This window comes from Bufo gargarizans, chromosome 4, assembly GCF_014858855.1.
Source record: "Bufo gargarizans isolate SCDJY-AF-19 chromosome 4, ASM1485885v1, whole genome shotgun sequence".
In the NCBI taxonomy this organism is placed as follows: Eukaryota; Metazoa; Chordata; class Amphibia; order Anura; family Bufonidae; genus Bufo; species Bufo gargarizans.
This window is the reverse complement of record NC_058083.1, coordinates 267,730,027-267,746,883: the sequence shown is the minus strand read 5'-3', so window position 1 is coordinate 267,746,883 and position 16,857 is coordinate 267,730,027. Positions and strand designations below refer to the sequence as shown.

The 16,857-nt window shown below is 42.8% G+C and overlaps 1 protein-coding gene across 12 annotated transcripts in view; it reads left to right on the top strand.

Moving 5' to 3' along the window:
• The window catches only part of SNAP91 (synaptosome associated protein 91), a 162,860-nt gene that overhangs the window by 118,869 nt on the left and 27,134 nt on the right, over positions 1-16,857 (top strand). For 8 of the 12 annotated variants that reach the window (XM_044289042.1, XM_044289039.1, XM_044289036.1 and 5 more), the window contains 3 exons: positions 8,184-8,291; positions 12,637-12,714; positions 12,829-12,900. The exons of 1 other annotated variant lie outside the window; for it this stretch is intronic. In XM_044289042.1, coding sequence (XP_044144977.1) covers positions 8,184-8,291; positions 12,637-12,714; positions 12,829-12,900 — 258 coding nt within the window. Of the gene's footprint in view, positions 1-8,183; positions 8,292-10,001; positions 10,284-12,636; positions 12,715-12,828; positions 12,901-16,857 lie in introns of all 12 variants that reach the window. 3 more of the 12 variants (XM_044289046.1, XM_044289043.1, XM_044289044.1) reach the window with 3 other exon arrangements.

Below are 16,857 nucleotides of genomic sequence, written 5' to 3'. Positions count from 1 at the left end.
GGGACAGATTGATCTTCTGCAGAAAATATAGTGAATGGACTGCTGAGGATTGGGGCAAAGTCATATTCTCCGATGGAGCCTCTTTCCGATTGTTTGGGGCATCAGGAAAAAGGCTTGTCCGGAGAAGAAAAGGGGAGTGCTACCATCAGTCCTGTGTCATGCCAACAGTAAAGCATCCTGAGACCATTCATGTGTGGGGTTGCTTCTCATCCAAGGGAGTGGGCTCACTCACAATTTTTCCCCAAAACACAGCCATGAATAAAGAATGGTACCAAAACACCCTCCAACAGCAACTTCTTCCAACAATCCAACAACAGTTTGGTGAAGAACAATGCATTTTCCAGCACGATGGAGCACCGTCCCATAAGACAAAAGTGATAACTAAGCGGCTGGGGGACCAAAACAGTTGACATTTTGGGTCTATGGCCTGGAAACTCCCCAGATCTCAATCCCATTGAGAACTTGTGGTCAATCCTCAAGAGGCGGGTGGACAAACAAAAACCCAGTAATTCTGACAAACTACAAGAAGTGATTATGAAAGAATGGGTTGCTATCAGTCAGGAATTGGCCCAGAAGTTGATTGAGAGCATGCCCAGTCGAATTGCAGAGGTCCTGAAAAAGAAGGGCCAACACTGCAAATACTGACTCTTTGCATAAATGTCATGTAATTGTCGATAAAAGCCTTTGAAACGTATGAAGTGCGTGTAATTATATTTCACTACATCACAGAAACAACTGAAACAAAGATCTAAAAGCAGTTTAGCAGCAAACTTTGTGAAAACTAATATTTGTGTCATTCTCAAAACTTTTGGCCACGACTGTACACTATGGCCTGCTGATAATGTAGTATATTGGATATATAGTAGTGGAGTGTGTAACCTGTGTACACTAGGGCCTGCTGATAATGTAGTATATTGGATATATAGTAGTGGAGTGTGTAACCTGTGTACACTAGGGCCTGCTGATAATGTAGTATATTGGATATATAGTAGTGGAGTGTGTAACCTGTGTACACTAGGGCCTGCTGATAATGTAGTATATTGGATATATAGTAGTGGAGTGTGTAACCTGTGTACACTAGGGCCTGCTGATGTAGTATATTGGATATATAGTAGTGGAGTGTGTCACCTGTGTACACTAGGGCCTGCTGATAATGTAGTATATTGGATATATAGTAGTGGAGTGTGTCACCTGTGTACACTAGGGCCTGCTGATAAGTGCTGGAAAAAAATATATTACACTAGAGCTTTTGGGCAAAAATCATGAGGGTACTTTCACACTAGAGTTTTTGTTTTGCGGTTTTGAGTTACGTCACAGTAGCTCAATACCGGAAAAAAAAACTGATCAGTTTTTTCCTAATGCACTCTGAATAGAGAGCAATCTGTTCAGGATGCATCAGTTTAGTCCCTCTTACGTTTTTTGGATGGAGAAAATACTGCCGCATTCTGCAGTTTTTTTCTCCAGCCAAAGATACTGATCATTTGCCGGAAAGAAGTGTATTAGTGCCAGATCCGGTATTAAGTGTTCCAGCAAAACTGATCCGGCTTTCCCGGTCTGCACATGCGCAGACCTTTAATAATGCAAAAAATAATAATTCAAAATTCCGGATCCATTTTTCCGGATGACACCGGAGAGACGAATCCAGTATTTCAATGCGGATCAGTCTGACAAATGCCATCAGTTTGCGTCCAGATTGCCAGATCCGGCAGGCAGTTCCAGCGACGGAACTGCCTGCCGAAATCCTCTGCCACAAGTGTGAAAGTACCCTGAATTTGCCAGGCTGGCTTGGCCCCGCCCTGCATTGCCCCTCCATATCACCCACTTTTGGTAAACACGGTGGAATATTTTCCCAAGCAGGACCTTGCACAATATTTTGCAACTTTTTGACTCCAGAGAACTGTCTTTGGTGTATGATATATCTTGGTACTTGATTGTTTTCTTCCAGGCATAACTTGCCCATGACTTACGGTATGTCTGTTATTGCAATGCATCCTCTTTAAAGTGGATGGCTCTGAGCTGCAATACCGTACACAGCCCATGATTAATGGTGGCATTTTAGTCTCGTACAGACCGTTTTGTTTCTATGGGGTGTACTCTGAAATGATCCTTCCCCAATGATACGCTTCAGATGTATTCATAGTTAAAGGGGTTGTTTCACTTCAGCAAATGGCATTCATCATGTAGAGAAAATGAATACAAGGCACTTACTAATGTATTCTGATTGTCCATATTGCCTGGCTTGATTCATATTCCCATCACATTATACACTGCTCATATTCAGGGGTCATGGCCACCACTGCAGCACAAATGAGTTGGCCGGTACAGAAGCTGCTGCACATACTTGCCTATGTGAGCTCCCACCGTCCCATCCATCAGAGAGGCCGGCATCTTTTCCTATAGTGTGAAAGCTTGACCACCGCTGCTGGATTGCGGGGTGGTCGTAACCCCTGGAAATGAGCCATGTATATTGTGATGGAAAAATGAATCAAGCCAGCATAAGAGGCAATCTGGACAATCACAATACATTAGTAATTCGCTTGTGTTAACGTTGTCTACATGATAAATGTCATTCGCTTTTTGGAATTCCCATTCCAAAAAGCGATTGTATTGCTAGGATATGCCATTCTCCTAAGATTAGAGGTCCAACGGCTGTGACGCCCACTGGTCCTAGAATTGAAGAGCCTCTAGCACTCTGGTCCCTTTTGAAAGTTTTTTTCTCTGCAGTACGTCTGCACTACCCTATCTAGTCCCTATGTAGAAAGGAGTGTGTGCATTCACCTCATATACTGTATCTGAAATTTCAGTGACACGGTATATCATGTGGGTTCCGTGTTTGGACCATGAATGCATAAAGCCTGGGCTTTCACTCAACGAGATGTGAAATAATGATAGAGGATGGATAGGTGATGGGTATCCTAAATTTTACCTACCAAAACATAGCACACCCGTTACTGTTGCCACAATGTGACACCATGTGCAGCTCTGCCTCTATTTAGCCCTAATTGTCTGTTACCATAGAAGAATGTGTTGTCACCTTGTGCAGTGTGGGTGCGTATCGTAGGGTTGTTTTATACAGAGCTGTGCTTCAATCCGTTCTATGCTTTTGGTAGGGAGGATTCCAAATCATTGGCATCACTGGCCTTTCTGCTTTGTCTCCTTTTCAACACTCTGCAGGTAACATTCACACTTTCTCCCCTTTTCATACCTCTTACACTTGTTTTCTTTTTAACCGCTTGCTTAATGGATGACCACAGATCTTTTGGGCGAAGGTGAGTGGTGTATTCCTTTCTTTGCTGTTCTTCTGCCTGCTCTTTTGTCTCTTCTGCTGACAGATAACGTTTCTCCCTATTCCTATGTAGACTCTCTCTCTGCGCCTTCTACTTCTCTTATCTCAGAGGTTCCTCAGCTTTCTGACCCATTTTCAGCTGAGCCCAGTGCCCTTCCTGCTGCTTCCATTGGAACTCCAGCACCTTTGGTTTCTCCGGCACCTGCCACTCTTAGTACTGCCAGTGTTGATGTTGATCTCTTTGGAGGTTAGTAAGGCCGTAAAGCATCTGTTTTCATTTCCTGACACATATATATATCCTACAATATAATAATCTGCATAATTGTCTTCACATTAAAGGGGTTGTCTGGTTCTAGATTTTGATGACCTGTCCTCAGCAGCTGCCCGCACCAGAAATAACAGAGGACTTTGAAGCAGGAAGCTCCATCTACTGTGTAGTGGCTGTGCCAGGACACTGCATCTCAGGTCCCACTCAAGTGAACTCAGCAAAGTGACTACATGGTGGATAGAGCTTCCAGCTCCAGACCTGGCATAAGCTAATGAGTAGTGTTGAGCGAACTTCTCTTTTCAAGTTTGGCGTACAAGGTTTGGGTTATCTAAGAATTCCGTTATGGATTCCGCTACCACGGACCATAAGTTATAAACCTTGTATGCCAAACTTGAAAACAGAAGTTTGCTCAACACTGATGACCCGTCCAATCTTACATTGATGACCTGTGCTAAGGCCAGGTCATCGATATCTAGAAGTTAGACAACCCCTCAAATGGACTTAACAGCAAAATGTATTCAGGAACACAGTGATGCTGTCAGATAAATAAAAAATTACTTAAAATTTTTCTATTACAGTATTAGCCTTTGACAGCGGCAAGATGACTGTGGGTGGTCCTGCGGCCTTGCAATATTGGGTCATGGAATTCCCCCCAGCAATTCAATAGTTCAGTAGTTGTAGCCATGATCATAAAAGTCTAAGGTGTCTTATTGCTTACACAGACCACAAAACCTTCACGAGGGTCCCACAAAATTCTGGTGTTCCTTGGAACCAAGTCATGGTTCCCCAGAAGATAAAAGCAGCCAGAGCTGTCACTTTTACAGTAGAAAGTTTGGCAAGACTTCAGCCTTCTCCAAAGTGCTTGGTGAGAGAACATCAAAGGCTAGGTTCACATCTGTGATGAAGGCTCCAGCAGGAGCCTCCATCATAGATTTCGGAAATAGGACGAAATACCGATGCATACAGCTGTACTTTGGCAAAATGCTGGTGTTCACGGCAGACTCCCAACAGACCCAGTTATAGTGTATGGTGGATCCAGTATTCTGTTTCTATGCTGGAACTGGAATTTAAGCGCGGGTGTGCCCTTTGCCTCAGCTAGAATACAGCACTCAGGAATGCTTTGCCTTGGCGCATAGCTTCCTAGAAGCAGGGGTTTGCCAGGCGGGCACATTTCCAGTCACTGTTTTAGAAGGTTAGTTTGCTTCTTGTTAGATTTCCCCTGTAGTATATGTGTGCGTATTTTATATGTATACTGGTGACTAAGCTGGTGGTTTATAGATATAAACCCTCCATTTGATAGCATTGAGATACATCATAATTCACTGGTTATGAGTGTGGCTGCTTGGACAGATTAAACGCAATGCCTTGGCATGCTACTTCAGTTCATTACCATGTATTCTGCTGGCACATGTAAAGCGAGTCTGTATATCTCTGCCAGCATCTTTAGAACTTTTGCCATGGCCTGGTATTTTATATGGTACGTGCCTTAGGCGGCACTGAAGTTGTACAAGGTAAATCTGAATACTCTGACTTTTGGTGCCTTTTTGATAGACTTCCTGCTGCTGTATTTATATCCTGTTGCTGCCAGAACATAAGCTGGTAAGCTGTGGCATGACATACACCACAGAAGGAGGGCCAGGCGAAAGGCACTGTGTGGTTCCCAGTGCCTATAGGATTCTGCAAACATGAAGCTGCAGAGGGAATGTTTTATATTATGATGATAGATTTCTATTGGATGGGTTTGCATGTTATAGTTCAACATTTGACCTCAGCCCTGGGAATTAACTATATATTAAAGGGATCATTGAATGTAAATAAAGCTGAAGGGGATTTTCCATTTTTTAGATATTGATAAAATGTTCTATAATGGAAACCGGATTTGTTTAATTTTCTCATCATTTGCAAGATTTGTTTGCTGAATGGGAGCAAAAGGCTTAAAGGGCATCTGTTAGCAGGTTTGTATAAGAAACTGGCAGACCTGTTGCTTGTCCAATGTTCATATCTGCCTGCATTACTGAGAAAAATAACGTTTTAATATATGCAAATGAGCATCTAGTAGCAATGGGGGAGCTGCTGTTACATCTAGAAGGTCGGCTCTCTCTGCAACTGCCGCGCCCTCTGGACTTTGACTTTAGAAGTCATGACAAGGCATGATGACGTTTTCACTGCCTGACCCTATCAGTCAAATTTCACGGGGCACAGCAGTTGCAGAAAGAGAGCAGAGCTCCTAGGTGTAATGGCAACGCCCCCATTGCTCCTAGGGGCTCATTTGCATATATTCAAATATGAACATTGGACCAACACAGATGCTTTCAGCTGCCAAGCGCACATGTAACAGGTCAGCCAGGTTCATAGGTACAAATCTGTGGACAGATGTCCTTTAAACAATTCCCTTTTATGTTATGTCATTGAGGGGCTTCCTCGCTCAGGACCACCTCTATTAGCTAGAGCAGAATCTGTTTTATGACGCATCATACTAAATGTCTCTAGCAGTAGGTAGCGTCTTGAGAAAGGAATGGAAATGTGGTGAACCCATTATAAAATGTGACTGCTTAGGATCTGTTACAGGAAAGGTGAAAACTGATTTGTTCTATTAAACATGGATCCTCTAAGAACTGACGCCATTACATCTTTGTTCAAAGGCTTTAGGGCCCCATTCACCTTCACACAGTTGCTCTCAACAAACTATGCCAAAAAGATCCCAGCAGCCGTGTAGTTACTGATCAGTATTCTTGTTTTATTTGCTTATCCTAGTACACATCAAAGATATACCAGGACGTGTTTAGGACCTGTTGACAAAGGCTGAAATGCGTCCTGGTATATCTTTGATGTGTACTATGATCAGCAAACAAAGAGCAGATAGCGATATACAGATATATTTTACGTAATAACTTTGACTATACAAAATTTTGAATTACATGCAATTACAAAAGTATTCAGATCCAGGTGCTGGTGTGAAAACGGTAGAATATTTTTCATGGGACAACCATTTTAGTATATGCAACAGGGGCGTTGCCCTTATACCGAGAGGCTCTGCACTCTCCAACTGCCACGCCCTTTGTAGTTTGATTGACAGGTCCAGGCAGGCGTGATCACTTTTGGCCCTGTCAATCAAAGTACAGAGGCTCATTTCCTTATATTAAAACGATCGTTTTTGTCAGCAATGCGGCACATATGAACATGGGACCAACACAGATGCCTTCAGCTGCCAAGCGCACATGTAACAGGTCAGCCAGCTTCATAGGTACAAATCTGCGGACAGATGCCCTTTCAAGGGGTTTTCTGAGACCTTAGGGTAGGTCACCAGTACATGATCGGTGGGGTCTGACTCCTGGCACCCCTGCCGATCAGGTGTTTGAAAGGGCTGCGCTGTCTATCGTTTACTTCAGGCATGCTCAACCTGCGGCCCTCCAGATGTTGCAAAACTACAACTCCCAGCATGCCTGAACAGCCTACAGCTATCAGCCTACAGCAAGGCATTGTGGGAGTTGAGCATGCCTGGCTTGAATAGGACTGAGCTGCACATAGCCCATGTGACCAATGGACAGGACATCACAGGCTGAGAAAGAGGCTGAAATAATGGAACAGGAATCCAGAAACACAATGTGAAATCGGCCTTAACAAATTTATTGGGCTGGACCCCCTTTCCTGTCCTCCTGATTAAATTTTTGTATTTCTTACCTTATGTTCAAAGGACATGTTCACATGGTGGATTTTCCCATAATAGAAATCTGCCATGCAGTCTGCTGCTGAAAGCCAAGGCAGACCCTGACCCTAAGTTCACACCTGAGCGTTTTACAGCGCGTTTGAACGCGCTGTAAAACGCCCGACGCATAAACAAGTTCTTGAGCTTTTTTGGGGGGCGTTTTGGCCCATAGACTCATTGGACAACACTGCAGTCAATCACACAAACGTGTGTCAAATGCGTTTACTATTGCATAAAAACGCGTATAAAAACACACGACAGATACATGCGTAAAACGCGCGTCTCAGAAACGCTCAGGTGTGAACCCAGGGTTAGACTTCTGTGTGAGATTAGCAGTTTATCATTCTGCAGATCTGCACACAGAAACCCCATGTAATGGAGCTAATTTGTATGTGGTTTACCCACTGTGGTTCCGCATCAAGAGGTGAACTCTCCCTACTTCTATTTTCCAACAACGCAGATTTCCAACCAGAATTCATACGACACAGGTTCCTATTGAAAACATAGGGAGGCAGGTTTTCTGCATGGACTATGCTCAGAATCCCCTTGTGAACATGCCCTCAGATCCAACAGGGATATATCTTTACCCTACACTTGTGTAGCTTCTGTCATGCAAAGCCTGGGGCATATTTTTGCTTAAGCACAGAATAAATAAAGTGAAATCTGCTTTGCTCAAGCAAAAATATCTTTGTATTGGCTGGTAAGTGGATTCTTGTGGTTGTGACCCTCGCACCACATGCATGGAGCCCTTATACAATATAAGCCCGTTCTCTAGTATATGCTATGATTTACTTATGCAGTCAGAAAAGATTACGCATGTTGTATAAGGGAAATGTAATCTTCATCATAATTTCTTACTCTTCTTCTTTTCTCCCTTTTTTGATTTTTATTTTATTTGCTTCCTTTAAAACCCCTCACCCTAGATGCCTTTGCTGCTTCTCCTGGTGAAGCACCTGCAACATTAGAAGGGGCTGCAGCACCACCTCCCCCTACCCCTGTTGCAGCGGCTCTTGATGCATGCTCTGGAAACGGTGGGTTTTATATCTGCTACTTGTCACCTGTCAGCATGCCTTGCATTGACCTGATTTTCTGTTGATGCCTGTCCAGGCAATCTCTTCTGTTTGCAGGATATATATATATATATATATATATATATATATATATATATATATAGTGCATTAATAGCAGTTCATTATGACAATGTCATTGCTGGTATTGCTTCCTTGGTTGAGACTTAGGCGTGACCTGATAATCCGGTGGTTTTTACATTCATGAAACAATTTATAGTTGTTCTAATCTGTCTGCGGAAAAGTCATGGTACCTTGCTACAATACCAGTAATAACATTCTGTATTGAATAATTGCTATTTCAGGTTCCTCAAAATAGCATATCAACTTTTTAGATTTGTCCAGACTAATCACATCCTTATTAGAGTCGATGAGGTCCATCGGTGAACGTGAGATGATGGATTTATCAGTGTCATGGCTTTTCTTATCATTGAAAGCCATGTCGCTAGTATGAACATGCTCTAGAAGTTTTCACTGAAGCAGGATGATGGACGGAGTATTACAAAAGAGTTCACAGGAGAAGTGGATATCCAGCCCAAAACAACCAGTCGTTTTTTATGATATGTTTTTATAAAATTAAACTACCAGAAAATGATAAAAGAACATCTGGAAAACTTAATGTGATTGAGCTGAGATTTAAACTGCTTTGGGTTCTGCAGCAGGGTCACATTAATACTGGGTGGCATCTCCTCTTGTTGCGATACAGGCTGCCACTCTGGCATGTTAAGGGTCATACAGATGTTTGTATGTCATGCCAGGATCTTTCAACTTTGACCAGTATTTCAGCCATGGTGGTCATTGGCTGCTATACATGGGAGAACCATCACCCCATCCAGTCTCGGGCATTCTCTGTGATGGAGAGATCTGGCGATCAAGCTGGTCAGAGGAGCTGGTGGATACCCTGAAGAGCACATTGTGTAGCGCAGGTAGGGTGTGGACGGGTGTTTTAGTTTGTTTGGAATAACCTGTCCTAATTCAAAAAAGGTAGTAGGACTGTTTCTATGATGTCCTGGACATACATATGAGACAGGAATGACCACGGTAGCTAATGGCGACCCAAACCATGACACCTAGTGTTGGTCCTGTGTGTCTGCACACTATGCATGATGGCAGTAGCTGCTCTACCGGTGCTCTCCTGCAAACTGTGATGTAGCCATCAATGGCAAACAGTAGTGTTCAGTGATGAAAGCAGGGTTTGCATGAGTTCACATATGTTATACTGCAGAACACTAAATAAAGGGTGCACTAGCTTGATTGTGTGATCATTGACCAAGCACCACGAGCAGTTTATACTTTGCCAATCTCAGCTCAACCACATTAAACCTTCCAGGTGTTCATATTTTATGTAATTTTCCGGTAGTGTAACTACATCTAAGAGGTGCCATGGGATGCCCTACTGTTTTTATTTATTTTGTTCTTGAAGTGTATTTAATATTCTTATATTTTGCATGTATTTGTTACATTTACTAATGGTAATAGTTATTCGGGCTGGTTCAGTGTCATCTGTGTAGGAGCAGGTAGATGCTGCCGTGAGGGTGTCTGCTTATGTAGTACATTTTACCATTACCTTTTCATTGAATATCTCATAGCATGAACTGTGTTCCTGATCCTTAGATAAAGAATTCTTACTCCTTCCTGACTTGTCCATCTGTTTTCCACTTTCTTCCTCCTAAGACCCTTTTGCCCCATCTGAAGGTAGTGCAGAAGCTGCTCCTGAACTGGACCTTTTTGCTTTGAAGCCAGCTGAAAGCAGCACTCCTGTAGTTACCCCTACGACTAGTACAACCACTGCTAGTGCTGCTCTCGGCACTACTCCTTCTCCTCCTCCTCCTCCTGCTCCTGCTGCAGCAGTAGCTCCTACTACTACAACTGCTACTACCACTACCACCGCCGCCACCACAACTGCCAGCACTACCACAACAACTACTGCTCCTCCTGCTCTAGATATCTTTGGTGGTAAATGACTTTGTGGGTTTTTGATTAATATGTGTTCTTGTTTTTCTTGATTTCCGTTCTCATTGCTTTCTTTTATTTTTCTTTCTCCATTCATTGTAATTGCCGGTTCAGCTTCTGAGCTTCAGTTATTTTTTTGAGACCATGTTAATGAGACAGACATCAAAATCTCAAGTTGTAATATATCACATGCATAGGAATGATGTTTCAGTGTTTGTGTAAAAAAAAAAATTTATATATATATATATATATATATATATTAAAATCTCCCTATGATCTAATTGCCACTCTCTGACAAATTCCTGACTAAAAGTATAACAGCCGTACAAAACCAAACTTTGGTCTAGCGGCCTCCATCTAAATCAGGGACCAACCTCCAGCACTTCAGCAGTTGTGAAACTATGACTCCAGTATATGCCCTTGCTCGGTTGAATTGAGCATTCTGTAAGTTGAAGTTTCACATCAGCTGGAGTACCAGAATGCTTGTATCTGTCTTACTACAGGTGCATATTTAAAGGGAACCTGTCATCAACTTTATGCTGACCTCACTGAGGGCAGCATAAAATAGCGACAGAAATGCTGATTTCAGCGATGTGTCACTCATGAGCTAATAGTAAGTGGTTGCCGAGAACCAGCATCATAAGCATTGCAGCCCAGGCCTTAAAAAGAGTCAAATCTACCTGAGAAGAGTCCTGGTTAGACATAATCTCCTGCACTCTCACCCAACTGCTGATGATTGGCAGTTCTCTCCTAGAGAGAAAGCGAGAAAACTAGGTAGAAGACCGTGAGTCATCAGCAGGTGGGCAGGAGAGCAGGAGATCATGAATAACCAGGACTCTTCTCCGGTGGCCGGGACTCTTTTCCAGGCCCAGTCTGCAATGAGTGTGATGTTGGTTCTCTGCAACCACTTACTTTTAAATGAAAGACCGCTGAAATCAACTCCCCTGTCTCTACTTTATGCTGCTGTTAGTATAGATGGCATAAAGTTGATGACAGGTTCCATTTAAAGGGAACCTGTCACCAGGATTTGGTGTATAGAGCTGAGGACATGGATTGCTAGATGGCAACTAGCACATCCGCAATACCCAGTCCCCATAGCTCTGTGTGCTTTTATTGTGTATAAAAAATGATTTAACCTGAGATGAGTCAGAGCTTGAAAATATGACTCTTCTCTGGTCACACAAGTAAGATATGACTCTTTTATGTTAATTTGCATATGTATCAAATCGTTTTTTTTACACAATAAAAGCACACCCATGTCCTCAGCTCTATACCCAAAATCCAGGTGACAGGTTCCCTTTAAGGAGGTTCATACTCGGGAGTTTTTGACACACCATTTTTCTGATGTAGAATTCCAAATGCTCTTTATAGCCATATATTTTAAGGTGAGCTTTCTGGCTGCCTAGAGCCACCACTAGAGGGAGCTTAGGAGCCTACAACTATTCACACATTTACTAAGACTCGTGTTTCATATGGGGGTCCTAGTGAAAAGGCAGCTGGCATAAGATGCAGCAAGATTATTAAGAGGTGCATGGAAGTCTGTGCACCAGGTGCTAAAATCTACTCCAGATAGAAGATGGCGTATATGTCAAGTGTAACTAATGCTGCATTTACTACAAAGGTTTGGATTGCTGCCCTAACCCTGTATTTAAATACCCTGACCAAGGCAAAGTGTTTTGGTGGTGCCCCCTTACACTCGGAACCCAGGGCACATGCCCCCATCACTCCCCTCCTAGATATGCCCCTGGGTGGAGATTCACTTAAGGCCACATGCACACAACTATATATTTTGTGGTCTGCTAACTGCGGATCCAGAAGACCCGGATACCGGCTATGTGTACGCCGCCATTTTCTTTGTCACTTCTGTACTGTAGAAATGTCCTATGCTTGTCTGCAAAACGGACAAGTGTAGGATATGTTCTATTTTTTTTTTTGCATGTGACTGTGGCACATATACACATGTGGAAGTCTGCATTTTTTGGGACCCCATTGAAACTAAATGGTCCACATCCGATCCACAAAAACTGGATCGGATGTGGAACAAAAATATGTTCGTGTGCATGAGGCCTTCAGGTAACATTTGATTAACTTCAGATTACAGTTTAGACTTCTAGATAATGTCTGTCCCATAAAGTCCATGGCTGTATGGATTTTCTGCTGTGATAATATGGAACTTGAGGTTCAGCATGTCTGGATTCATCTGTATGTTTTGTGATACAAATGAAATCTGCTTGTTCCTTGCTTTCGATGCAAGTGTTCTTTGCATGCCTGTCTCTCATTCGAAACAGATTGTTCGTTCACGATCTGCTCCTCTCGGCACCATCGAAGGAATAACGTTGCTTGTATTTGGTCTTAGATTTATTTGAGTCTGTTTCGGAGGTGGCTGCTGCGCCTAAGCCAGAAGTTACACCTAGCATAGACCTGTTTGGTACAGGTAAAGCATGACATCTTTTTCATTCACATTTTTGGCTCCATGAATTGTTGCCGCACTTCTAATTTCCTCATTGCTTAAACTGACTTGGCTCTTGTTTTCTATTGCTTTGGAAAGATGCTTTCTCATCCTCACCACATGGGCCTTCTCCTGTGCCCGAGACTTCCCTCACTGGAGACCTCTTATCTGGTGAGTGCTTTTTGGTGTAAAGCACTTGTATGATATGTAGGCCTAATGGATGGGCAACAGTTGGCCATGTTTGTGCTATTAAGGTTTTATTAACCTATTTTATCTTGTATGAACTTCCACTGGCTGACCAACCGTCCATGTCGCTGCCTATTATGCTGTGTTTTATCACCCACATCCTACGCTTAGAAGAAGAGTCGCCTGCAGTGTCCTTTCAGCTCTGCTAATTTGTAACTGCATGTGCCCGTTCATCGCCTGAATATTATATTAATCCCTCACAGCTTGGTACTTCATAGAAATCATTGTTCCTTTAGTTGAGGATCCAGGCCAACTGCCTAATAAAAATGTTCTCTACCTAAGTCAACGGTACTAAGTCATAGGGCACTGCCCAGCCTCTTAGCACTACCGCCCATCAACTGTTAGAAGTGAATGGGACAAAGCTGCAATACCAACTGCAGCCGCCACAAAAAGTACAATGTTTTACAGCATGGACCGTTGTAATCAATGGAGAGTCCACACTGTCGACCAGCTGTTTGATGGAGCCCAAAGTACGTATGAGCGCTGCAGTCCCTATTGCACAACCTTACACTTTTTGTAGCAGCTGTGCTTGGTATTGCAGCTGGATGCACAGTCTGACCCCCACCAAAGGGCCTATTAGACCTCACGATCGTGCATAATTGTTCGTAGGAACGCTCTTTCACAATAATTGGCTCGTATAATTAAGCAGCCGATGCGCGTTCATCAGCTGCTGGGCATCTTTCGTCAGGATGAAAGATGCCCAATTATAGGCATCACACCTTCCTGTGTAAGGACGTGCTGCCAATTAAATAGTAAAACAGAATGAGGGAGGAACAACTCATTTCTTCCGCATTCAATTTACATCGGTCTGTGTAATCAGGCTGGTGCAAACTAGCGCTGATGGATGTTTTATCATCCATCGCCACTCGCATTGCCCGTACGGTGGACAGTGTAATGCCACTTTAATATCCTAAGGATAGGCCATAATTTTTTTTTACTCCTTTAAAAAGGTTGGAATTACACTTTAACAATATTGTGTGGACTGTGGTTTTATTTGTATCTAATATTTTATGTACTGTATGTATATACTATAATGTATATATTATAATGTTACAATGTCCAATTCTAAATCATTGCAGTTATTAACTTTTACAGACATCCCCATTTATCTAGAACCCCTTATTAAAGTCGTTGTACTAGACCTGAAAAAAAAGTCTTCATGGGTCCAGTGGTTCAGTATATCCACGGGGCCGTGTGCGCTGCGCATTTTACAGTAGCAGCAAAGTGGACGGATTTTAAAGAGAACTCCTCCACACACTGAGTACAAAATCAATGTGGAAATTCATGTTGTGGATTTTAAATCTGCCGCGTGGTCATTTTTATCTGCAGATTCAACCCTTTGAAATGCATAAAGTGAAGTCCGCAGCAAAATCTGTCTGCAGATTTTTCTTTGGATCTGTAACCTTAAAACTTCTGAGGGAAGACCCTCGTCCTCACCATCATAGGAGTTAGTTTAATGCATCCAAGGCCAAACACCAGTGGCATTTAGAGACCATTGTAAAATGATTTCTCTGAAGCTTTTGCTTTTTTTTTGTGTCTTGTTTGCAATTGTCATCTTTTAAAGTTGGGGTACTTTCACACTAGCGTTATTCTTTTCCGGTATAGAGTTCCGTCCTAGAGGCTCAATACCGGAAAAGAACTGATCAGTTTTATCCTAATGTATTCTGAATGTAGAGCAATCCGTTCAGGATGTCTTCAGTTCAGTCACACCTAATTTGGCCGGAGAAAATACTGCAGCATGCTGCGGTATTTTCTCTGTCCAAAATTCCGGAAGACATTATTTTACATTGAAAGGCATTAATGCATGCATAGACCTTTAAAGATGCAAAAAAATATATATACCGGATCCGTTTTTCCAGATGACACCGGAGAGACTGATCCGGTCTTTCAATGCATTTGTTAGATGGCTTCGGATCAGTCTGCAAATGCTATCCGTTTGCACATGGATTTCCGGATCCGGCAGGCAGTTCCGGCGACGGAACTGCCTGCCGGATCTTCACAATACAAGTGTGAAAGTACCCTTATGTGAACTAAAAAATAAATAAATAAAAGTATCACAGGAGCATGTGGTGGCCTCTATTCACACTTTTTAATTCAGATATTCCATTTATGTATATCTGGAAAAAACGCCCTTGGCCCCGTAGAAACATGGGAAAACTAATATATATGTTACGATATTATCGGCTGATATTATTTTTAAAGTTATCGGCATCTAACCTTGCCAATATGCCAATAATGCGTCCAGTGCGCCATCACAGAACATGAGTGCTGCTGTCAGATCGCTCATGTTATCTCAGCAGCACAAGGCAGAAGGAGTCTCTCCCTCCCCGCTGCCCCCTGTGCCGCACTGCCAATGGGCAGAGGAGGAGGAGCGGGCACACTGTGCCACCAATGATAATTAATGTCTAATACAAATCCAGGAGGCGGTGCCCAGCCTATATGACAGGAAGCTGCGATCAGCGGCAGCTAACCCCTCAGGTGCCGCACCTCAGGGGTTAACTGCTGCTGCTGATCGCAGCTCCCTGTCAGAGGCAGGGTGCCGGCTATGTGATTCTGCGCCCCCACACGCGCCTCCTGTATTAAACGTTAATTACCATTGGTGGCACAGTGCACCCACCCCCCAGTATTAAAAACATTGGTAGCGCAGTGTGTGGCAGTGGCAGCTTCTGATCAGAGCCCCAGCAGTGTAATCCTGGGGGTCCGATCGGTTACCATGGCAGCCAGGACGCTACTGAAGCCCTGGCTGCCATAGTCTGCTCCCTGCTGCCCTGTGTGTACTATGCATAGGGCAGCAGGGAGACTGAAGTCCTATTCACCCCGATAGAGCTCTATTAGGGTAAATAGGACAAGGAATTAAAAGATCCCAGGCTCTAGCCCCTAAGGGGGGAAATAGTTATTAAATAGTTATTAAAGTAAAAAAAAATATTAAGTATAAATCGCCCCCTTTCCCAATTTTACATAAAAAATATATAAACAATAAATAAACATATCGCATATTGTCACATCCGAAAAGTCCAAACTATTAAAATATATTTTTAAAAAATAATCCTATAATATTCTGAAAACGCACAGAATATCGGTATAAGTTATCGGCCTGAAAGTTCACAGGTTATCGGCTCTAAGAAATCAATTATCGGTCGATCCCCAATATATATATATTAATGTTCCCATGTTTCCACAGGGCCAAAGGATGGCAAAAGGGTGTTTTTTCCAGATATACATATATTCTTATGAGCCAAACACAGTGTGAACATCACCTTTAGGACATTCCCAAAGCAGCCATTTCTATAATGTAACCACTAGTACAGGAAACAGTCCCTGTTTTTATAGCTCATGCCCATTCAGGTGAAGAGGACTGGACTACAAGAGCATGGACATACATGGTCCTGTTTAGCTAGTTTAGCTCTGTAAACTGAGGTGCTATCTGTTAAAGGGGTTGTTCAGTTATATACAACTGTATAAAAATGATTAGGTTTTCATAAAACCAGTCGGTTACTAATAACTTGTTTAAAGCTTGGGCTCTAGCTGCCCTTTCCTACCTGTGGTCATGGGACAGTGATGCAACATGACGTTTTGTCTGCCAGTCATGTGACCCCCTTCACTGATTGCTCCATCCCCTTAGGGTTCATGCACACAAACGTATTTTCTTTCCGTGTCCGTTCCATTTTTGTTTTTTTACGGACCGTATGCGGAACCCTTCATTTCAATGGGTCCGCAAAAAAAACAGAAGGTGCTCTGTGTGTATTCTGTATTTTCAGTCTGCAAAAAAATAGAATATGTCCTATTATTGTCCGCATTACGGATAAGGATAGTACTGTATTATTAGGGACCAGCTGTTCCATTCCACAAAATACATAATGCACACGGACGTCATACGTAATG